The sequence below is a fragment of the Oncorhynchus mykiss genome, chromosome 24 (assembly GCF_057628025.1).
Source record: "Oncorhynchus mykiss isolate SJ-2025 chromosome 24, ASM5762802v1, whole genome shotgun sequence".
NCBI lineage: Eukaryota > Metazoa > Chordata > Actinopteri > Salmoniformes > Salmonidae > Oncorhynchus > Oncorhynchus mykiss.
The window spans coordinates 3,011,362-3,036,063 of NC_143045.1; the positions used below are offsets into that span (position 1 = coordinate 3,011,362).

The 24,702-nt window shown below is 43.8% G+C and overlaps 1 protein-coding gene across 1 annotated transcript in view; it reads left to right on the forward strand.

The window, feature by feature from the left end:
• LOC110503540 (glutamate receptor ionotropic, kainate 4-like) overlaps window positions 1-24,702 on the forward strand; it is a 433,335-nt gene that overhangs the window by 303,579 nt on the left and 105,054 nt on the right. The window contains exons 6-7 of the mRNA XM_036961231.2: window positions 14,363-14,528; window positions 22,184-22,362. Of these exons, the coding sequence (XP_036817126.1) occupies window positions 14,363-14,528; window positions 22,184-22,362 (345 nt within the window). The remainder of the gene's footprint in view (window positions 1-14,362; window positions 14,529-22,183; window positions 22,363-24,702) is intronic.

Here is a 24,702-nt window from a genome sequence, read left to right on the forward strand (position 1 = left end):
AATTACATTTGAATATGTCTATTTTGGCAAAAATCTAAATTATGACATTACCTTTAACCGTTTTTTATGTTTTGCTCTTGAATGCTGCAGAAAATCTTCTAAGTCATGGTCGTTGACGCGGAACAAAAATCTAAACGCAACATGTAAAGTGTTGGTACCATGTTTCATGAGCTAAAATCAAACATCCCAGACATTTTCCTTACACACAAAAAGCTTATTTCTCTCAAAAGTTTGGTATGAATTTGTTTACATCCCTGTTAGTGAGCATTTATTTTTTGCCAATATAATCCATCCACCTGACAGGTGTGGCATATCAATAAGCTGATTAAACAGCATGAGCATTACACAGGTACACATAGGAAAATGCATGGGGAAATAATAGGCAACTGAAAAATGTGCGGTTTATCACACAACGCAATGCCACAGATGTTTCAAGTTTTGAGGAAGTGTGCGATTGGCATGCTGACTGCAAGAAGGTCCACCAAAGCTGTTGCCAGATAATTGAATGTTCATTTCTCTACCATAAACCTCCTCCAACTGCAGACCAAGTGTATGGCGTTGTGTGGGCGAGTGGTTTGCTGATGTCAGCGTTGTGAAAAGAGTGTCCCAAGGTGGCAGAGGGGTTATGGTATGGGCAGGCGTAAGCTACGGACAACGAACACAATTGCATTTTATCGATGGTAATTTGAATGCACAGAGATACCGTGACGAGATCCTGAGGTCCATTGTCATGCCATTCATCCGACATCATCACCTCATGTTTCAGCATGATAATGCACGGCCCCATGTCGCAATGATCTGTACCACAGGAGTTTGGTGGCACCTTAATTGGGGAGGACGGGCTTGTGGTAATGGCTGAAGAGGAATAAGTAGAAAGGTATCAAATACATAAAACACATGGTTTCCATATGTTTGATGTCATTCAATTTGCTCTGTTCCAGCCATTATTATGAGCCGTCCTCTCCTCAGCAGCGTCCACTGATCTGTAAACAATTCCTGGAAACTGAAAATGTCCCAGTTCTTCCATGGCCTAGATACTCCCCAGACATGTCACCCATTGAGCATGTTTGGGATGCTCTGGATTGATGTGTACAAAACCGTGTTCAAGTTCCCTCCACAACATCCAGAGGAGTGGGACAACATTCCACAGGCCGCAATCAACAGCCTGATAAACTCTAAGAGAAGGAGCACTGCATGAGGCAAATGGTGGTCACACCAGATACTGACTGGTTTTCTGATCCACGCCCCTACCTTTCTTTTAAGGTATCTGTGTCCAACAGATCCTGTGTCCAACAGGGCCTAACGAATTCATTTCAATTGACTGATTTCCTTATATGAACTGTAAATCAGTAAAGTCTTTGAAATTGTTGCATGTTGCATTTATATTTTTGTTCAATATAATTTACTTTAGCTGGTAATAGCTCTTGAGGTGGCTTTGACAATTAAGGAAATGTCTCTCTTTTATGCATTGAAACACAGACAAAATCATCCTGCCTATAGACTGCCGATAGGTGCTTATCACAGTGGGAGGCAGTTTTTTCTCTTGCTCGAATAAAAGCGGCGTGACAAACCTGCAGATTCCACTTATAGAGTCACAGTCTTTCACTTTGAGTTGCTGTTTTTGGGCTACTTCTAAATTGCGCTGCGGCCGCCATGGCATTTCTCTCTTTAAAAAAAAAATATATTTCACTGTGACCTGCTGCTGCTGACAATCAGGCAGTGAGGCAGGCGTTGGTGAGTGAGTGAGTGAGTGAGTGAGTGTGTGTGTGTGTGTGTGTGTAAAAAAAAGTGTTCAGAGATTTCAAGATCCTCTGTCCAACTTTCATCACTCAACCTCTCCTATTGGATGTGTCTATAGTTATGCACATGGGCAAACAGGATTTATTTAGAATTATAAACTGGGTGGCTTGAGCCCTGAATGCTGAATGGTTGAAAGCCGTGGTATATCAGACCGTGTATCACAGGTATGACAAAAAATACTTAACTGTTCTAATTACATTGATTACCAGTTTATAATAGCCATAAGGCACCTCAGGGGTTTGTGGTATATGGACAGAATACCACGGCTAAGGACTGTGTCCTAAGAACAGCCCTAGCTGTGGTATATTGGCCATATACAGTGCCTTCGGAAAGTATTCAGACCCCTTGACTTTTTCACATTTTGTTACATTACATCCTTATTCTAAAATTGATCAAATAAAAACATCTGTGTCCACAATACAACTTACTGATAATGAAAATTCCAAAACAGGTTTTTAGAAATGTTTGCAAATGCATAAAAAACTGATATACCTTATTTACATAAGTGTTCAGACCCTTTGCTATGAGACTCGAAATTGAGCTCAGGTGCATCCTGTTTCCATTGATCATCCTTGAGATGTTTCTACAACTTGACTGGAGTCCACCTGTGGTAAATTCAATTGATTGGAAATGATTTGTAAAGGCACATCTGTCTATATAAGGTCCCACAGTTGACAGTGTATGTCAGAGCAAGAACCAAGCAATGAGGTTGAAGGAAGTGTCTGTAGAGCTCCAAGACAGGCTTGTGTCGAGGCACAGATCTGGAGAAGGGTACCCAAAATATTCTGCAGCATTGAAGGTCCCCAAGAACACAGTGGCCTCCATCATTCTTAAATGGAAGAAGTTTGGAACCATCAAGATTCTTCCTAAAGCTGGACGCCCGGCCAAACTGAGCAATCGGGGAGAAGGGCCTTGGTCAGGGAGGTGACCAAGAACCCGATGGGCACTCTGGCAGAGCTCTAGATTTCCTCTGTGGAGATGGGAGAACCTTCCAGAATGGCAACCATCTCTGCAGCACTCCACCAATCAGGCCTTTATGGTAGAGTGGCCAAACAAAAGCCACTCCTCAGGAAAAGGCACATGACAGCCCGCTTGGAGGCACCTAAAGACTCTCAGACTATGAGAAACAAGATTCTCTGGTCTGAGGAAACCACGATTGAAATCTTTTGTCTGAATGACCGGAAGCACACAGCCAGGACAGCGCAGGAGTGGCTTCAGGACAAGTTTCTGAATGTCCTTTAGTTGCCCGGCCAGAGCCCGAACATCTCAGGAGAGACCTGAAAATAGCTGTGCTGCAACGCTCCCCATCCAACCTGACAGAGCTTGAGAAGATCTGCAAAGAATAATGGGAGAAACTCCCCAAATACAGGTGTGTCAAGCTTGTTAGCGTCATACCCAAGAAGACTCCAGGCTGTAATCGCTGCTAATGGTGCTTCAACAAATTACTGAGTAAAGCGCCTTATTGCTTAATCATTGCTTTCAAAGAAGTTCAATCTACAATCATTGATGGAAAATTATCTGAAGAGTTTAATAAGGGTGAATTATCTTTTCTCTGGGACATATTCTTAAGCTCACAATTATTATTATATTGATGGAAAACCGCATTTTGCTTCTTAGCCTACATCATTACAAATTATGTCAATATTTATTCTTAATTCGCTCGATAAGGTTATGAAAAAAGGGTTTATTTGATAAATGTGGCTCGTCAACTCTTGCTGCCCAAAAACATTTTGGGCTAGCTTTCAGGCCTTGTTGGTGGGTTTTGAGAGTTCATTGGGCTATACATTTTTGCTAGACCTGGCAACTCTGCGTACGTCCATGGTTGAACGTCATGAGCCAGTCACACTTCATATGCAATGTAAGGCAATGGCATGCATTCCATATTGTTCTTCCCTCCCATTGTATAATTACTATTTTGGAATTTGCCATCCATTTACCCAGATGCTCAAATCTATCAGTCCAAGCTGATTCTGAAATGTAGAATTTAATGAAATGAGAGGGTGACGCCATGCTGGGTCAGTTTACCCTCCCAGGTTCTCATTGATAGTGCATGTTAATTCAGGATTATTCCACTCGGCCAAGCATGAGGCGTCAACTCTGACCACTATACAAGATGAAAGCACAGTTGAACGGCCATGAATGGAAGTTGAACCCGTTTTGGTCTCATGGTCATGAAGTGTACATGTGTATTGTGAAGGCAGTCATCAGCATATGATATTCAATATCTGCCCTATATTTCTCTGACATTGACCTGTGTGTTGACTGAGTCCGCCGTGTGTGAGTAGTGTGTGTCGGCTGGCTCAGTTAGATTTTATTGGACACCATGTTCTCTGGCCCAGCAGCACATATCAGTGTGTCACGATGTGGAATTGCTTTTATACCCCAGTATGCTCACATTCCTGCCTATCCTCCATGCCCCGAGACCATTTTCCAGGAAATATCCTCTCACCTAACATTTTCCCCAGGAGTGCTTTGACATGCACGCAAATCAGTCAAAGCAGGTCTCCTCTCATTTGCACATCCCCCCCCTGCACTTCACAATACTCAGCATCTCTGGCTGATTGCCGAAAGAGTTAGAGGTCAGCCCTGGCAATTCCCCCCCCAAAAGAAAACTCAGCAAGAACGCTTGAGAGACCTTTAGAGGGATTTCAGCTCAAATCAGCCGGACCTTTTCTTAATGTCGACTGACATTTTTCGATGTACAGTATTCGGCCCTTTTAAACCCACCGGCTATTTGCGGGGGGAAGGCACATTAAGACATGCCTGGTGGATGGGATGCTAGGTCTGCAGGGGGCGATGTTGCGGATGTTAAGCTCGATGTCACTCGGCGCAGGGTGCATCTGTTCCACCTGCTTGCAAACAAAACACAGGTGAGCCTGCTATTGCTGCTGGATTGCAATTAGAGGTCCACAGCTGTTACACACACCCCTCCTGACCCCCTTCTTCACTGTGCTGTTGATCTGTCTTGTCGAGGGTAGCCAGGAGATCTGTGCATATCCAAATTCGCTCCCTCTTTAGAAAGCTGTTTCCACTTGGTCAGGGAGATGAATGCGAGCACGGCCGCTCTCTGGTTGCCAGCGATGAACGGGCGATGCAAATTCAATTAGGCCGTTTTCTTGTCGTTATAGATATGCAAAGGCGTATTCCATATTCCATTGTTCCTTTTGTTTTGTAGTCATCTGTGTCATTGCGTTGGCCCTTTTTGTTTAGGTGTGAGGTGATAGGATTCAAACAAACCCATCACAGATGAGGTTCTCAGAACTGCTGAATTAATTGTCTCACAAGCTCTCTATGCAAGCTTCACCATTACTGAAAATAGCCTCAGACATTTTCTTTCAGGCATGGTATTGGTCACATTTCAGGTGTCAGAAGTTTGCAGATCAGTTATTTATGGTTTAAGCAAACATAATCTGTCAGAGAGAACTGAAATCGTCCGATGGATCATATGTGAAGACGACCTGGGTTAGTATTTCTCAACATCTGGTTTGTGGACAGGTGCCAGTCTGTTTTGATGCTGCTGGCTGGTCCCCGAGACACTAATTTTGTCAGTTCTACAATGTTTTATGTATGTGGCCCCCCATGGAGGAAGCTTGCCGGTCCCTTGTCAAAAAAATGGCTGAGAGCACACCTATACATTTTGTCTCACTTGTCTAACATCTGGACCACCTAATACCTCCTTCAGGAACTTCAAGAGCTTAAAGGCCTAGGGTGGTCTCAAAAAGCTTTTCATTCCCTACAAAGACATTTGTTTAATCAGAAGTTAAATCAAATCACATTTTATCTGTCACATGGGCCGAATAGAACAGGTTACCTAGAACACCTTACCATGAAATGCTTACTTATGAACCCTTAACCAACAATGCATAGTTGAAAAAAAGCAAGTAAGAAAAATGTGCTCAATTAACTTAAGGAAAAATGGTAACACAATAAAATAACAAATAAGCCTATATACAAGGGGTACCAGTACCGAGTCAATGTGCCGGGGTACGGATTAGTCGAGGAAATTGAGGTAATATGTATACTGAACAAAAATGTAAATGCAACATGCAACAAATTCAAACATTTTACATTTTTCAATCAGTCAATTGAAATAAGTTCATTAGGCTCTAAGCTATGGATTTGACATGACTGGGAAGACAGACATGCATCTGTTGGTCACAGATACCTTTTTAAAAAATGTAGGGGCATAGATGAAAAAAACTCATTTAATAACAGTATCTCTGTGCTTTGAAATTGTCATCAATAAAATGGAACTGTGTTCATGTCCGTAGCTTATGCCTGCCATACTATAACCCCACCGCCACCATGGGGCACTCTGTTCACAATGTTGACATCAGCAAACCGCTTGCCCACACAACGCCATACAAGCTGCCAAATGCTCTAAAACGACATTGGAGGCGGATTATGGTAGAGAAACATTTGATTATCTGGCAACAGCTCTGGTGGACATTCCTGCAGTCAGCATGCCAATTGCGTGCTCCCTCAAAACTTGAGATATCTGTGGCATTGTGTTATGTGATCAAACTGCACATTTTATTTGATTGTCTCCAGCGCAAAGTGCACCTGTGTAATGATCATGCTGCTTAATCAGCTTTTTGATATTCCACACCTGTCAGGTGGATGGACTATCTTGGAAAAGGAGAAATGTTCACTAACAGGGATGTAAAAAAAATTGTGCACAACATTTGAGAGAAATAAGCTTTTTGTGTGTATGGAACATTTCTGGGATATTTTATTTCAGCTCATGAAACATGGGACCAACACTTTACATGTTGCGTATATATTTTCTTCAGTATACATGTAGGTAGTGGCAAATTGACTATGCATAGATAATAAACAGAGAGTAGCAGCAGTGAGAGAGAGAGAGAGAGAGAAAAGTATGTGTGAGTGTGTGGTTAGAGTCCAGTGAGTGTACATCAAGCATGTGCAAGAGAGTCATTGTAAAATAATATGAATAAATACAAATAAAATACGGGGGTCAAAGCAAATAGTCAGGGTAGCCATTTGATGAACTGTTATGCAGTCTTATGGCTTGGGGGTAGAAGCTGTTAAGGAGCCTTTTTGTCCCAGCCCTTGCGCTCCGGTACCGCTTGTCGTGAACAGTCTATGACTTTGGGTAGCTGGAGTCTTTGACCATTTTTAGTAGCACAGAGGCAAGAGTGAAGAAGAACAATAGCTTTTCCAAGGAAAGGGAGCTTTTTTTTCTCACCGCCGGCTGATCAATGATATAGGGATCTGGTGGTCAATGTTCCACTTGCCTAAAAAAGCACTGTGGGACCCACCACAGACCTCTCCATCTTCATCAACCACTCCCACCTTGGACAAACCAAACCAGTGAGACCTGCTTCAGGATCATTACCCCAATAGTCAGAGGCTGTCTCCTCTCACTCTCTCTCCCTCTCCGACCCACTCCCAGCCACAGTAGCTGAGCTCCTACTAGTGCCACATATGATCAGACGGACATGATCACCCACACCTGCCTCCCTCCCATCCCTTCCCCTTCTCTCCACCACAGCCACCTCTGCCAGCTCTGGGGTTGACTGATGGACTGTGTTCTCCTGTGCATCTGTTCTCCGATGGGCTGTGGCCAACCTGCACGCTCTTCTCTGTGCTCACCACAGGTACTCCACAGTGGCTCTGTTGTGTGTTAATTGTGAGTGGGCCAGTGCTGGGCTGTGACACATGGCTAATGTTTTATTTTCCCAACAAAGGTCATCATCAGTTATGGCTGACCCCCCCCCCCCCCCCCCCCATAAAGGATGTCTGATATTTTATTAAACATGAGTTTTGTTCGCCTGGCGCGTAAGAGGCAAGATAGCAGATGTAAGATCTCATTATATTTTGGCTTACCTTATGGTGTCAGGTTTGAATCCCCACCTCTGGGGACTACAAGGGCTCATGGATGTTGTTTCACAGCCTACATATAGGTGTGAGTTGGACACTTGTCAACTTCTCAGTAGAAGCAGGGCTGGTAAATTAGGTTTCACCTTCAGACCAAGCGCTTTGAGAGACCATGCTAAGTTCACAAAGTTAGAAATTGATATGTCAATTTATAATTTGACACAAGGTTACAGTCGGAGCTCTGTGCTTGAAGGCAGGAAACCTCAAGCTGTTTCCTGCCTTCAAGATGGCGTCGGACGGGATGGCTGACGTTTTATGGGCTCTTATTAACCAACCGTGCATTTAAAAAAATGTTTTTGCATTGTTTGTAACTTCTTTTGTACATAATGTTGCTGCTACCGTTTCGCGGAAGGAGATCAGGGTGCCTTGTGAGGATCCAGCGATGAGAGGCTAATCTGCCTTTGCCATTGGTACTATTGGCCAATGTACAATCGCTCGATAATAAAGTGGAAGAACTACAAGAACGTATATCCTACCAACGGGACATTAACATCTAAAATATCTTATGTTTCACAAGTCGTGGCTGAACAACGACATGAATAACATACAGCTGGCGGGTTATACTCTGTAACGGCAAGATAGAACAGCAGCCTCTTGTAAAACAAGGGAGGTGCTCATCACAGCATCACCAACAAAATAACATCACCAACAAAATAACATGGTCCAAGCACACAAGACAGTTGTGAAGAGGGCACAACAAACCTATTCCCCCTCAGGAGACTGAAAAGATTATGCACGGTTCCTCAGATCCTCAAAAGGTCCTACAGCTGCACCATAGAGAGCATCCTGACGGGTTGCATCACTGCCTATTATGGCAACTGCTCGGCCTCCGACCGCAAGGCACTACAGAGGGTAGTGTGTACGGCCCAGTACATCACTTGGGCCAAGCTTCCTGCCATCCAGGACCTCTATACCAGGCAGTGTCAGAGGAAGGCCCTAAAAATGGTCAAAGACTCCAGCCACCCTAGTCATAAACTGTTCTCTCTTCTACCGCACGGAAGTCTATGTCCAAGAGGCTTCTAAACAGCTTCTACTCCCAAGCCATAAGACCCCTGAACAGCTAATCAAATAGCTACCCAGACAATTTGCGTTGCCCCCACCTCTTTTACACCGCTGCTACTCTCTGTTATCATCTATGCATAGTCGCTTTAATAACTCTACCTACATGTACATATTACCTCAATTACCTCGACTAACCGGTGCCCCTGCACATTGACTCTGTACCGGTACCCCCTGTATATAGCCTCCACATTGACTCTGTACCGGTACCCCCTGTATATAGCCTCCACATTGACTCTGTACCGGTACCCCCTGTATATAGCCTCCACATTGACTCTGTACCGGTACCCCCTATATATAGCCTCCACATTGACTCTGTACCGGTACCCCCTGTATATAGCCTCCACATTGACTCTGTACCGGTACCCCCTGTATATAGTCTCCACATTGACTCTGTACCGGTACCCCCTGTATATAGCCTCCACATTGACTCTGTACCGGTACCCCCTGTATATAGCCTCCACATTGACTCTGTACCGGTACCCCCTGTATATAGCCTCCACATTGACTCTGTACCGGTACCCCCTGTATATAGCCTCCACATTGACTCTGTACCGGTACCCCCTGTATATAGTCTCCACATTGACTCTGTACCCGTACCCCCTGTATATAGCCTCCACATTGACTCTGTACCCGTACCCCCTGTATATAGCCTCCACATTGACTCTGTACCGGTACCCCCTGTATATAGCCTCCACATTGACTCTGTACCGGTACCCCCTATATATAGCCTCCACATTGACTCTGTACCGGTACCCCCTGTATATAGCCTCCACATTGACTCTGTACCGGTACCCCCTGTATATAGCCTCCACATTGACTCTGTACCGGTACCCCCTGTATATAGCCTCCACATTGACTCTGTACCGGTACCCCCTGTATATAGCCTCCACATTGACTCTGTACCGGTACCCCCTGTATATAGCCTCCACATTGACTCTGTACCGGTACCCCCTGTATTTAGCCTCCACATTGACTCTGTACCGGTACCCCCTGTATATAGCCTCCACATTGACTCTGTACCGGTACCCCCTGTATATAGCCTCCACATTGACTCTGTACCGGTACCCCCTGTATATAGTCTCCACATTAACTCTGTACCCGTACCCCCTGTATATAGCCTCCACATTGACTCTGTACCGGTACCCCCTGTATATAGCCTCCACATTGACTCTGTACCGGTACCCCCTGTATATAGCCTCCACATTGACTCTGTACCGGTACCCCCTATATATAGCCTCCACATTGACTCTGTACCGGTACCCCCTGTATATAGCCTCCACATTGACTCTGTACCGGTACCCCCTGTATATAGCCTCCACATTGACTCTGTACCGGTACCCCCTGTATATAGCCTCCACATTGACTCTGTACCGGTACCCCCTGTATATAGCCTCCACATTGACTCTGTACCGGTACCCCCTGTATATAGCCTCCACATTGACTCTGTACCGGTACCCCCTGTATATAGCCTCCACATTGACTCTGTACCGGTACCCCCTGTATATAGCCTCCACATTGACTCTGTACCGGTACCCCCTGTATATAGCCTCCACATTGACTCTGTACCGGTACCCCCTGTATATAGCCTCCACATTGACTCTGTACCGGTACCCCCTGTATATAGCCTCCACATTGACTCTGTACCGGTACCCCCTGTATATAGTCTCCACATTGACTCTGTACCGGTACCCCCTGTATATAGCCTCCACATTGACTCTGTACCGGTACCCCCTGTATATAGCCTCCACATTGACTCTGTACCGGTACCCCCTGTATATAGCCTCCACATTGACTCTGTACCGGTACCCCCTGTATATAGCCTCCACATTGACTCTGTACCGGTACCCCCTGTATATAGCCTCCACATTGACTCTGTACCGGTACCCCCTGTATATAGCCTCCACATTGACTCTGTACCGGTACCCCCTGTATATAGCCTCCACATTGACTCTGTACCGGTACCCCCTGTATATAGTCTCCACATTGACTCTGTACCGGTACCCCCTGTATATAGCCTCCACATTGACTCTGTACCGGTACCCCCTGTATATAGCCTCCACATTGACTCTGTACCGGTAACCCCTGTATATAGCCTCCACATTGACTCTGTACCGGTACCCCCTGTATATAGCTTCGCTATTGTTATTTTACTGCTGCTCTTTAATTATTTGTTTCTTTCATTTCAAATGTTTTTTTTTTCTTTTTCTTAAAACTGCATCATTGGTTAAGGGCTTGTGAGTAAGCATCTTACTGTAAGCTCTACACCTGTTCTATTCGGTGCATGTGACTAATTAAATTTGATTTGATTTGGAGATCACCTCAACCGAAAATATTGTTTTTCTCAGTCCTTTTTGTGGGTCAAGAACATTGTTTTAGGTGACAACAAAGTAGCCCAACAATAAATAAAAAAAAACGTGCGTATTCTCAGAACGCCATAACCGACATATCCAGAATAATGCATTTTCGTGTTTTTGCTTTAGCTTGGTTCAGGAGTTAGGGGTCTGTGGTTATACTGTATGTGAGCAATGCATCATCAGGCTTATATAGCATTACCAGTCTTTTCAGAAGACAATAATGGCATCAAGATAGATGAGTAAATGATTGCGGGTGAGGTCACCAAGCATCACAAAATTACCAAGCATCACAAAATTAACCGAAGGGCATGCCTATCCACGTAAACAGCCCAAAGGATGTAGTCACTCCCGTCTCCTCCCGGCATTATGACACCTGTCGTAACCATTGAAAATAACAATCCTGATCTATGGGGATGCCACAATGAATCCACTGTAATAGAGGAGTCGTGTGTGAATGCGGCACCAACCAGTCAGGGGCAAGGCCATGTTTGTGATACGGTAGTAATATTAAGGTGTTCATGGTGCATAACGCAGGTGTTCCAGTGTGTTCCCATCGCACCTGTGGATAGCACCAGGTTTGCTAGTTAGCCCTGCTCTCTGGCTCGCTGTCTCACTTCAGTGTCCTGTGCGGATCTCTCTCATTAAACAGCTGTCAGGCCTCTTTCTGTCTGCGCTCACTGACAGCCACTGTCACACGGCAGGAGCACACAGTCAACACGCACAACCAGAAATGGCATCTCTAATACACAAGCAACCCTTCCCTCAGTCTCCACCTCTCCAGACAGTACTGTATTTGACTGCCGCATAGACCACGCTCTGAGAGACGTATTGGGGTTTAAGTGTCATGCGATTGCATTGCTGTGAATTATCTGTCAGAGGATGGTACTTGTATACAGGCTATATAACTGCATAATATCATATTATTCCCGAAACAGTCATATATATCTATATGGGTCAATGTGATTTATTTGCGTATGAAACCTTAGTCGGTAAGACGGCAGTAAGAGTGCTATCTATATACCTGTTTTACGGAAGTTTGTTTGAAGAAGTCGTCCCCGCAATAATGGAGTGAAGTTAAAAGGTTTTTACAGAGCCAACTGGAGGAGGAGGTTACATGGAGGAAAATGACTCATCAAAGCAGGGTGATCATGACTCACTTTACCCCCTGCATGAGCTCCCCCGTCTCCCAGACAGGAACCCTTGACATTACAACCTTGTCTCGGTGGCAGTCGCCATCATGGTTTGTACAGAACAGCTCATATGCACTTACCCCATCTGCATTGTTGTTCCTGACGATGAGCACCTCTCAATTAACTGTTTGAACATTTGATTTGTTCTATGAGTTAAACTTCTTCTATGAGCTCACTGAAACCAAAGATGATCCTTTTTCTTCCTGATGCATTTATATTTTGTACTCTGATCCATTGTTTTATTCATACTGATCACCGAAGAGCAACTGGGCTAGGCCTTACGTCAGTTTAGCAGGCCTCTTTGCGGTGGTCTCATGCTTTGGTAGACAACATATCACTAAAAGTATTCACCAATGGGCCAATGGATGTCTTCTATCTTCTCTTCAAACCCCACTGCCTCACAGCAAAGCTACCAGAGCAGAAAGCCTCTCGAACAGAAAGGGGCACGACGATAACACTCTGTGGTCCGTGCTGCGAGAGCGAGAAGGGATCCTGGAAGGGCAGAGGGGATGGAGGAGTGGGGAGTTGTGGAGTGGTTGCATTTCCCCAGTGTGGCTCGGCCATTATCCATGTTTCACAGCTCCTCAGGAGGAGAGAATCACATTTTTTGCCACCACGGACGCCGCTTGTCAGGAAAAGATCGTGCTCCATCCATCCATTCTTCCCGTGGACTCCATTACACCCTGATGGGCAGGGATTGAAAACCAATTGGGGATACAGAGGCATAGAGAGAGCGATGTATGGGCATGCGGCACTGCGCAGGCAGGCAATCTGCTGTGATGAAGAGGCTTCTCTTGTGACATCCTTCCGGGTTCCCCTTCAAGCCCACTGCGTTGCCCCCATTCGCTAGCCACCGAATCACCCGGCGTATTGCGTTCCCAGACGCCCCACAGCCTGCTGCCATCAGCCCGGGTGCATCCATCCACACCTCAGTGGATAGCGAATGAAAAGAGAGATGGATTCAATCGCTTATGGAAGACAGGAGCAAGTAGGGACAGAGATAGTGGGGGGAGTTTGCAATTTAGTTTTCTTTTGCAGGTAGGGTACAGGTGTAAGCTATGTTTGCCATAACTTTGGAAGTTGAGAGCGAGGGGGGGTTGGACTTACAAAGCATCTCCATAGTCTCTCTGCACATTTGTGTTTATCCTCTTACAGAACTGAAGACTTGTTGTGACTGGATCCACAGCAGGGACACTGAACAAACGGCTGCGATTTATTCAACACATCATACACCAGCTGTGAAAACAGACGCCCAATCATTGCTAAACATCCCTGAACGTTTCAGGAAGTTTTTGTGATAGGAGATTTTTAGTCTCCTAGAGATTCTTATCTGAGTTTTGTGTTTTTAACTTAACGCTTGGGACTCATTTCATTGACGTCACTGCCTGTGAAGAGGTCTACTTTTCTCCACACTCAATATACACAACATTAAGAACAACGCTGCTGGGTTTTTTACGCTCAACAGTTTCCCGTGTGCTTCAACTGAATGGTCCACCACCCAAAGGACATCCAGCCAACTTGACAAAGCTGTGGGAAGAATTAGCGTCAACATGGGCCAGCATACCCGTGGAACGCTTTCATCACCTTGTAAAGACGAATTGAGGCTGTTCTGAGGGCAAAAGGGGGGATTCAACTCAATATTAGGAAACTGTTCTTAATGTTTTGTACACTCAGTATATTAACTGTTCTTTATTTAATTGAGCCCCTGGAGCTATAGTTAGTTTATTAGACATCTGTGAGGGAGTTCTTGAATTATTCTAATTTGTTTTATTAGTTTATCAGATATAAGATGGTTCTATTTAGCCTGATGAGAATATAATGAACACTTGTTTTTTTTGTACTTTGCATGCCTCTGCCAAAGTATTGGAACTGCTCAACAAACATCTCCTCTAGCAATGCTTTGGTTTTGTCAGAATCATGCTGTATGTTTACACCATATTCACATACAGCAAGAGCTAACGGTGCTTTAAAAACTCTTGATCTCTTTGTAGACATGCCTTTGGTACTTTAATTATTCATCCAGAACCTTTTCTCTCTCTCTCTCTCCCTCTGTAGGTGCCCTATGTGAAAGTGGCCCCTGAGGACATTCTGAAGGTTCAGTTCCCCCGCTTCACCACCCTAGACCTGCGCCCCACCAACACAGACATCAGCCTGGCCGTGGCTGGCCTGCTCACCTTTTTCAACAGCACTACAGCCTGCCTCATCTGTGCCCAGGCCGACTGTGAGTGGGTCACGCACCACTAGCTCTTTGTTGTTATTTGTACCATATACACACATTCCATTTTTGCATGTGCGCACATGTGAGCTTGCACACACGGGTGCATATTCATGCATGTGCATATGCACTAGGGCTGGCCCCGACTAAAGAAATCTTGACTCTCCGAAAGTCGTTTGTTCTTTCAACCAATCGATTGGTCGACACTTTTAAAGGTGTATTTTTCCATACAGTGCATTTGAAAAGTGATCAGACCCCTTTACTTTTTCCACATTTTGTTACAGCCTTATTCTTTAATTGATTAAACCATTTTTCCCCTCATCAATCTACACACAAAACAGTTGTTTTGAATTTTTTGCAAATTTATTACAAAAAAACAAATCAAATATCACATTTACATAAGTATTCAGAACCTTTAATCAGTACTTTGTTGAAGCCCCTTATATGGTGATTACAGACTTGAGTCTTCTTGGGTATGACACTACAAGCTTGGCACATCTGTATTTGGGCAGTTTCTCCCATTCTTCTCTGCAGATCCTCTCAAGCTCTGTCAGGTTGGATGGGGAGTGTTGCTGCACAGCTATTTTCAGGTCTCTCCAGAGACATTCGATCGGGTTCAAGTCCGAGCTCTGGCTCGACCACTCAAGGACATTCAGAGACTTGTCCCGAAATCCACTCCTGCATTGTCTTGGCTGTGTGCTTAGGGTCGTCAACTTGTTAGAAGGTGAACCTTCGCCCCAGTCTGTTGCTCAAAAATATTGTGGAGTATAAATATAAACAGTACCAGCACCCAAAATGAGTTCCGGAATCTGTTTCAGTCCAAGTCAAGCGCTGATAAGAAGTAATCGGGTGGGTAGGCATATTTTATGAGGTTTCCACTGGATCAGAGAATGACATTTTCGTACTTTGAGAAGCTGCGCTGCTCATTAGGGATGGTGCATTAAGCCAATCAGAATTACTATCAGATCCCCATATGGTCACATTTATACGCTCACATTTGCACGCAGGCCAGGTAGCTTATAGGCCTGTATACGTCTATGCGTAATCAGGTGCGCGTCCCCAACATTGACAGGAGCACTACAAATATAAGACAATTACTAAATTGAATTGACAAAACTCCTAAATGTAATGATGTAAACTAAAACGTGTTTCTCACAAGTATAGCATAGGTTGTGCGCTCTGCAAACAATGAGAACGGTAAGACTGGAATAATAATACGTTGAATGCATTAAACAGAAATGATCATAACCAAACAAAGATTAGACATTTTAGGAATTAACAGTAAATATACTACTCGTGATATATGTAATGGGGAATTGAAATAAGCTACACTAACAATCAAATGCAAACAATTCACACGATGAGGTAATGAAAAATGCATGTGCACAATTGGTGGGAGAGAGGGCTGCTTTGCGCTGCATGGTCAATCCGATGTCTGCATTGGCCATTGTGCATTGTGTTTATACAGGAGGTACCGCCCCCCCTACCGTCGATCAGAATCACCCTTCAGTGGATACACCCACACTCAAGCTTATGTATAACCCAAATGCATTTACTCTTGCATAATTCTTCCCCCCACAATGAGTCATCTGGCAAAATGCAGGCAAATTACTTTGCTTTTCACATAGGCCATTAATGCATCTTTCTCTTTTATTCCAGTGAGACAATAAGTATGGAAGATTAAATCCCAGTCTGTTTCCTCCCTTCTCCGTACAGGAATCAGTAATTACAAGTGCCCGTACAAAGTCACATTGATGTCATCTGCTACAGGCCAACTTTCACCTTAATCAGCTTAGGGCTTTGAAGTGTGGCGACTGGATTCCTGCTCTCGATTAGAACCAAGGTGCTCTCAGCTGGCACGAGCCCCCCAACCCACTCTCTCCCCACCATCAACCCCACCCCTCATTCAACTCTCCCAACCAACTTCAGAAAAGAATGGTTGACGTTTGTGCTCATCCAAGCCAGTTTGTTTCTCGGGTAACACCTCAGTCTGAGATAACAAGGAAGAAAAGAGGGAAGAAGGAAAATTAAACGCCCACCAAAGGCTAAAGACATTAGTGACTCAGAACTGCATGGACTTTGATTCTTGACAATGACTGCCAGTGTCAAAACTAGATAATTAGTTGTTATTTTCCACTGGGTGTTTTAGCGTGCTCCTTTCAATCTGTCGTTCATTTGAGAGCTCATCAAACGATGTTGGTAATTAGCCCAAAGACACATGACAGTTCCGTGCCTCGCAAGAGTGAAATGCTGTGAATTATCGACATACCCATGAAGGGCGGCGATCTCACCATCTACAAGCTGTGTGAGAAAGAAACCTCAAACTTTATTATGGCGGTTTCCTTTTTGTATGTCTCTGTCTGAGCTCCTGTCTGTGTCCGTGTGGGCTAAGGGGGAATCGATAAGGCATGGGGAGCATGGCCCTTCCCTTCCTCGTCAATGACAAGGATGCTAGTCACTTTAGCTGATTGAATCTAACCTTACTACTGGAATTGCACGTGGGGAGCGGAGGCAGAGTGATTGCTCTGCCATGTGACCCTTCTGCAGCGCCACTGTAAAATACCCGTGATGGCTTGGGCTCTGCAATGTGCTGTTGTAGCAATAGCCACGGTACCGTTTACTGGCTGGCAGAGGCCCCAAGACGGTCGACGCTGGGCTCATTAATCACCGCGGCCGGTGACAGCCTAATAGAGCGTGGCCGAGCCATGAATATTTCCCAGCCTGACCCTGGCTTCCTGGCTGAGAGAGAGAGCGAGAGAGACAGAGAGAGAGGCCCACCCAAAGGCACAGGTAGCGCAAAGAAGGAAACCCATTGATCTAGCTAACCTGCCTACCGCTATCGATGGCCATGTGGTTGTGTGTGGATTCACCGCACTCATGGAGTAGTACAGTTGGACATAGAGAGCCTAGCCGCAGGGGTGGAGGAGGACTGTGTGAGAAAGTGGAGCACTTTGTTAACAGGGAGATTTGTGCATGGGAGGTCAGCTGGCGAGTAGCAGGAGGATGGGAGGGGACCGATCACCCACACTCTACTTCTTGGGGAGGGGAGGGCATCCTGGTCAACAATACAGCTTATGTTATGAATCCGCTATCACCTAACGTAGCATTTTATCCTTCTGAATTGAATGAGCTGGAAGAAAAGCAAATAGTAGTACCTTTTGAATGTTAAAAACACCTGAATTGACTTCTCTGATGACTTGCACCTCGGCAACCAGCTCATGATGTTTTTTTTATTGAGAGAAGACTCATCAACAGGTTTTAAAGGCACACAACTGTCACGGTAGACGTTTGTGTCTCCTTGGAGCGGAACAATTATAGGATATGTTTGCTCAACGATACGACTCGCTGCTCTGAAAATGTCATGAGTAACCTGTAATTAAAGTTGATCAAGAATGTCTCTGTCTCCAGAGAGAGCTGGATCAATACACTCTTTGGGAAGACAGACCGGTTAACTGGGGTGATGAAATAATTTAGCTGTCTTTTTGTTGTTTGTTGTCCGGGGATCAAGCTGAGCAATCCTCCCGACGTGATGACATTCAAAGAAAGTTTCAATACGGATTATGATATATTTACAGCTCCAGTAACAGCAGACCGTAAATGTCCCCATCAGAATAAATAGTTTGCTGTGCTGTCAGTTCTGTTGCACTTCCTCCCTACTGAAAGAGAGCAGTGAGTGAGGAAACTGTGGAGAAAAGATGGCTCCACCAAATGCTCTTAAACAGAGGGATGAGAGTGAGCTTCCTCCATTGGCTCTCCCTGGTTTTTCTTCTATTTTTCCCCTTCCTTTTCCCTGCCCAAAGACATTAATTTGATGCAATACGCAGCGTAATGGGATTTTGATGTGTGGTTCTGGAGGGGGGGGGGGGGTTCTTCTCTTTATCTTTTTTCTCTCTTTGGTGTCTAATGAGAACAAAGCAGAGGAGAGCCCTGGTCGGCTGTCTGCTCGTCTACCAGGATGAAAGATGGAAGAAAGTTCCCTTTCAACGGGGAATGATGAGAAAGGATCACTCAGACCCACAACATCCCAAACTCCCCGTCCTTGTCCATTAACAAGCGCTACTGACACGCTGAACTGTTTATATAAGAGAGAGTGATAGACTATCGACTTTTTGACCTGTGTGGTTATATTCAGGTTAGGATAAGTTCATGTACTGACACGCTACGAATGCCTAGACATTAGCGCATGTCCTATCCCAAGCACTCTAGTTAACGAATGCTGCTGGCCTGGAGGGAAAACTACATTGAAGCAATTTAACTCTCTTCCATCCGCTCGTCAATCGATTGTATCACCCGATTTATCATAGTCATTTAGGTTCGGCCTGTTTAACAAGTAGATCCATCTTGTCCTGTGGAATGCCATGAAATTCTGCAGACTGCACCCATTTGGTTGTACAGTACAGGGTTCCCAGACCGCAGGAGTCCAGCAGCCCAGTTCAACAGACTAGGATGCAGCCAGTTGGGAGCTGTGACACTGGCATGAACCTGTCATTGGTCCTGCCTGAGCAGTGTATTTGCATAGAGGCACTGAGTGCAGGAAGGTAGATGAGAGTCGGGGCTTTGTGAGAGCCCAGTGAAATGTGACGACCTGTGAAAGGGGGAAATGACTGGCTGCCCAGACTGAGTGGCAGGCCCTGCCTTTATCTGTCTGCCTGAGAGGCAGCGTCAGGCAGAGCTACAGTATGTGTGGCCCGTGTTAATGAGGCACACCACATGGCAATATCACACACCGACCGCTGCAGGCAGCAGCAGCACAGCCTCCACAAAGAAAACAGACTTCACACGTCTCTAACCTTCCAGGGTCTTCCTTTATTCCACGGCTAACCGAGAAACAGTGCCTCCCCGTTTTAGCATAATGATGTTCTAGCATGGGTTCAACAGCCTGAAACGTGGAAGCGACATGGCTGCCAGAATAGGTGCAACATAGGTCAGGGCCACAAAAGAGATTGTGAAATGAAAATGTACACGCCCACATTTTATTTCCGTTGCTTTGAATCGTGCACAGCCTGAACACTAAACGGGTCTCTCCTGAGATTGCCTCTCCACTGGCTGAATGAAAAGGGAACGATAGGAGGGGCAACTCCTGCTGTGGACACTGAGCAGCGAAGTGTGCGGTCTAGTGTAATGTACGAAATGTGAAATTGGCATGTGATGCCATGCAAACAGGCAATGGAGATTGAGCAGGTTTTTAAGCCTCATCACAGTTATGCTGAGTAACTCAACAGGTAACAGAGCTGATAGTCTCAGAGCAGACAGGCGTCATTGCTGATGATTTGCGTTTCTAGACAAACCGTTTAAGGCATTAGGATTCAAGTAGGGACACATAGTGCTTTAAGAGCAGCTGCTGCTGCATGTAACCAAAAGAAGAAAACATTGATTATATGTAAATGTTTTTTTTTTTACTATAATCAATTCTGGTCTCAGTTGTAATGTAATATATTGTATGTCTTGACTCCCACGAATGCATAGTTTCAGTCAAGTGCCACTGGAAACATACAGTTGAAGTCGGACGTTTACATAGACATAGGTTGGAGTCATTAAAACTCGTTTTTCAACCACTCCACAAATGTCTTGTTAGCAAACTATCGTTTTGACAACGTGGTTAGGACATCTACTTTGTGCATGACACAAGTCATTTTTCCAACAATTGTTTCCAGACAGATTATTTCACGTATAATTCACTGCATCACAATTCCAGTGGGTCAGAAGTTTACATACACTAAGTTGACCGTGCTTTTAAACAGCTTGGAAAATTCCTGAAAATTATGTCATGCCTTTAGAAGCTTCTGATAGGCTAATTGACATAATTTGAGTCAATTGGAGGTGTACCTGTGGATGTATTTCAAGCCCTACCTTCAAACGCAGACATTATGGGAAAATCTAAAGAAATCAGCCAAGACCTCAGAAAAAGAATTGTAGACCTCCACAAGTCTGGTTCATCCTTGGGAGCAATTTCCAAAAGCCTGAAGGTACCACGTTCATCTGTACAAACAATAGTACGCAAGAATAAACACCATGGGACCACGCGGCCATCATACCGCTCAGGAAGGAGATGCATTCTGTCTCCTAGAGATAAACTATACTTTGGTGTGAAAAGTGCAAATCAATCCCAGAACAACAGCAAAGTACCTTGTGAAGATGCTGGAGGAAACAAGGTACAAAAGTATCTATATCCACAGTAAAACGAGTCCTATCTCGACATAACCTGAAAAGCCGCTCAGCAAGGAAGAAGCCGCTGCTCCAAAACCGCCATAAAAAAGCCAGACTACGGTTTGCAACTGCACATGGGGACAAAGATCATACTTTTTGGGGAAATGTCCTCTGGTCTGATGAAACAAAATAGACCTGTTTGGCCATAATGACCATTGTTATGTTTGGAGGAGACCAAAGCCGAAGAACACCATCCCATCCATGAAGCACGGGGGTGGCAGCATCATTTTGTGGGGGTGCTTTGCTGCAGGAGGGACTGGTGCACTTCACAAAATAGATGGCATCGTGAGGATGGAAAATTATGTGGATATATTGAAGCAACATCTCAAGACATCAGTCAAGAATTTAAAGCTTGGTCACAAATGTGTCTTCCAAATGGACAATGAACCCAAGCATACTTCCAAAGTTGTGGCAAAATGTCTTAAGGACAACAAAGTCAAGGTATTGGAGTGGCCATCACAAAGCCCTGACCTCATCCTATAGAACATTTGTGGGCAGAACTGAAAAAGCGTGTGCGAGCAAGGAGGCCTACTAACCTGACGCAGTTACACCAGCTCTGTCAGGAGGAATGTGCCAAAGTTCAACCAACTCATTGTGAGAAGCTTGTGGAAGGCTACCTGAAAGGTTTGACCCAAGTTAAACAATTTAAAGGCATTGCTACCAAATTCTAATTGAGTGTATGTAAACTTCTGACCCACTGGGAATGTGATGAAATAAATAAAATCTATTATTCTGACAGTTCACATTCTTAAAATAAAATGGTAATCCTAACTAAGACAGGGAATTTTTACTAAGATTAAATGTCAGGAATTGTGAAAAACTGAGTTTAAATGTACTTGGCTAAGGTGTATGTAAACTTACGACTTCAACTGTATAACATAAATAAAAGCGGAAAAACCATCAGCGAAGGGATTATATCAAAAATTAATTTTTCAACTATGATTAAGGCTTTGTATCCATTGTATTGTAATTGTATTACAAGTTTCAATAAAGTGCCACTGGAAACATATTCATTGCCTCACTTATAATGAACCAATATCCAATCTCTTTAATGCGGTCCTGGGAACTAAATGCTGGAGGTGGTGTTTAAGAATAGCACCTAGCAATTAATTTCTTTACAATTAGACGTTATTTCAGGTCATCATATAAATTATTTTAGGTGTTAAGGATTTTAATGACTGTGTTATTGACAAACAAGGCATAAAAATGTACTTTTTGTTTATCGAGCGAAAAAAGCACATTGTCATGTCTCGTCAGAGACAGGTTGAAAATATTCATTTTTATTTTTATGAATATGGTGTTTCTCACACAAAATGTCTTTGTATTTTTAACTCATTCAATTGAGTGCTAGTTCTCAGAAATGTGACTTTAATACCCAGAAATTCATTACCTTTAGGAGATTAACTGTCTACCTGCTCATAATAATATCACTGTCTTCGTCCCTGTCCCCACAGGCTTATTAAATCTGGAGAGACTGTTACGCCAGTTCCTCATCTCCAAGGAGACACTATCGGTTCGCATGCTGGATGACAGCCAGGATCCCACACCCCTTCTCAAGGAGATCCGCGATGATAAGACTGCCACAATCATTGTGGATGCTAACGCAACAATGTCCCACATAATTTTGGAAAGGGTGAGTCTGTCTGTCACAGTGAGCTCTTTCCCGATGTTCTTAGACATCTCAGCAGTAGCGGATGATGCAATTCTTTTTTCTCACGATCTATATGTCAATGCCAAGATAAAGTTCAGCATCAAGGTTGATATTGAAAATAATTGAACAAGCTACAAGCTGAATCACTTGCTAGTGAATGAGTGTTGGACTGAATGAATGTTAACTTGAAACATCCAATACCGAGAGACCGACCGATCTGTTCTCCTGTACATAGACTTACTACCATGAATAAACCATGGCATATCTGTAACGCCATATTTGGAGACTTGAGTGGTGTGCAAATGCAACTAGAGGAGGTTGTTGAGTGCCCTTGGGCTTAGCACTTAAACCGCTAGAGTACAGTAGAGATGAGAAATGAAAACCAATGCTAGAAATGAGAAATGAAAACCAATGCAATTAGCTTTCTAAGAAAAAGGTCTAGTCAGACAGTGCATTTTACTTCAAGTGACAGACGTGAGATGTAAATCATGTTCTGTTCTGCGCTCGTTCATTAACAACGGAGATATACATTCATCTGATTCGTTTTTGTAAGACTAGAACGACTACGGAAAGGGTCAGCAGCGCATTCTTAATATGTGTAAATTGTTCATATTTATAACAAATATAATCCGAAACATCAGAAACTCTCATTAATATTGCTTGAGTATAAAAGAGAATAGACGTGACCTCGGTTTATTACGATTTTTATTTTCCCTTTTTGACAATTTACAGACATCTGTTGGTAGCAACGGCTTTCTTTGTTGATAAAATAACCTATAATTCAATCATGGAATGATGAACTCTTTTTGAGCTATTTATTCTTTCTATTGAAGGCATCTATCACTCATGAAGTTATATATTGTGTGCTTATAAAGAAAATAGTCATTTGGTGGGTGCTTATATTTGTTCTATTATTTATGTGGTTTTTTTGCGTATCCACAATCTCCCCGAGACACAGCCAGGGTCTGCCATTATCAACAGCACGTCGATAGATTTTTCATAATGTCAGCTCAGGGATTAGAAGTTGCAACCTTTCAGTTACTGGTCCAATGCTCTAAGCATTAGACTACCTGTTGCCCTGTAAAATTGCCAGCTGAGATTGGCAGCTCAATGTCAATGATTGAACCTAGGGCCTCATACATGCAAAGCATGCGCTCTACCACTAAGCTACATCCTCTCAGCTGTGAAGAGCTCGTCTGAAACACGTAATATAATAACATCTAATTGGACGTTCATATCAGATATGACTATTCGTCACAGTAAACTGTCAATATGACCTTTCAATGATGGCCGTTTCCACTAATAGAACCATACCTGAAGTGAACAGAGAAGTTAGCAATTAAAGCAACAAAATAGAACACTGTAGCTTGGCAGAGTTCTTCCCGACACCGACATGAACTTTGCGTGATAGGATAAGACTCCTGCTATCCCTTCTAAAGAGCTATGATTAGATCTAAAGGTGACAGAAACACAGGTGAAGGGCAGCTTGCAGCATATGGCTGTGTCGTAATTATAACATAGAGATTGGATGCATGGCTGCGGTGAAGGAGACAATGACTAAAGCAAAATGGAGAGAGAGAGAGAGACGGACAAAAGAGACAGCGAGACAGAGAGAGAGATAGCATTGGCTAAGGGTGCATGATAGGGTTGAATATTTTCCCTGTGTTTTACAAATGTTCCATCCAGAGAAAAAAACGACTTTTCTCCCGGGTAACTCGGTATTTTGCCCCAAAACCGGAAGTGTCGTTCAAAAACATATAAAGCATATACAGGAAATAGCCTATGTCTGGATTTGATTAGAATTTTGTTAGAAAATTCAAGCCTGACATTTTATGTGCCCAAGCCTAAAAAAGCCAAAATGATTGTGTCATTATCCAATACATATATGACATAAAGGATACTACATTTTTAAGCACGATAGAAAAACATAAAGGCCCATAGATGTCGCTAGCTACAGTTGAAGTCGGAAGTTTACATACAGTTAGGTTGTAGTCATTAAAGCTCTTTTTTCAACCACTCCACAAATTTCTTGTTAACAAACTATAGTTTTGGCACGTCGGTTAGGACATCTACTTTGTGCATGACACAAGTTTATTTTTCCAACAATTGTTTACAGACAGATTATTTCACTTATAATTCACTGTATCACAATTCCAATGGGTCACAAGTTTGGATACACTAAGTTGACTGTGCCTTTAAACAGCTTGGAAAATTCCTCAAAATGATGTCATGGCTTTAGAAGATTCTGATGGGCTAATTGACATCAATTAGTGGTGTATCGGTGGATGTATTTCAAGGCCTACCTTCAAACTCAGTGCCTCT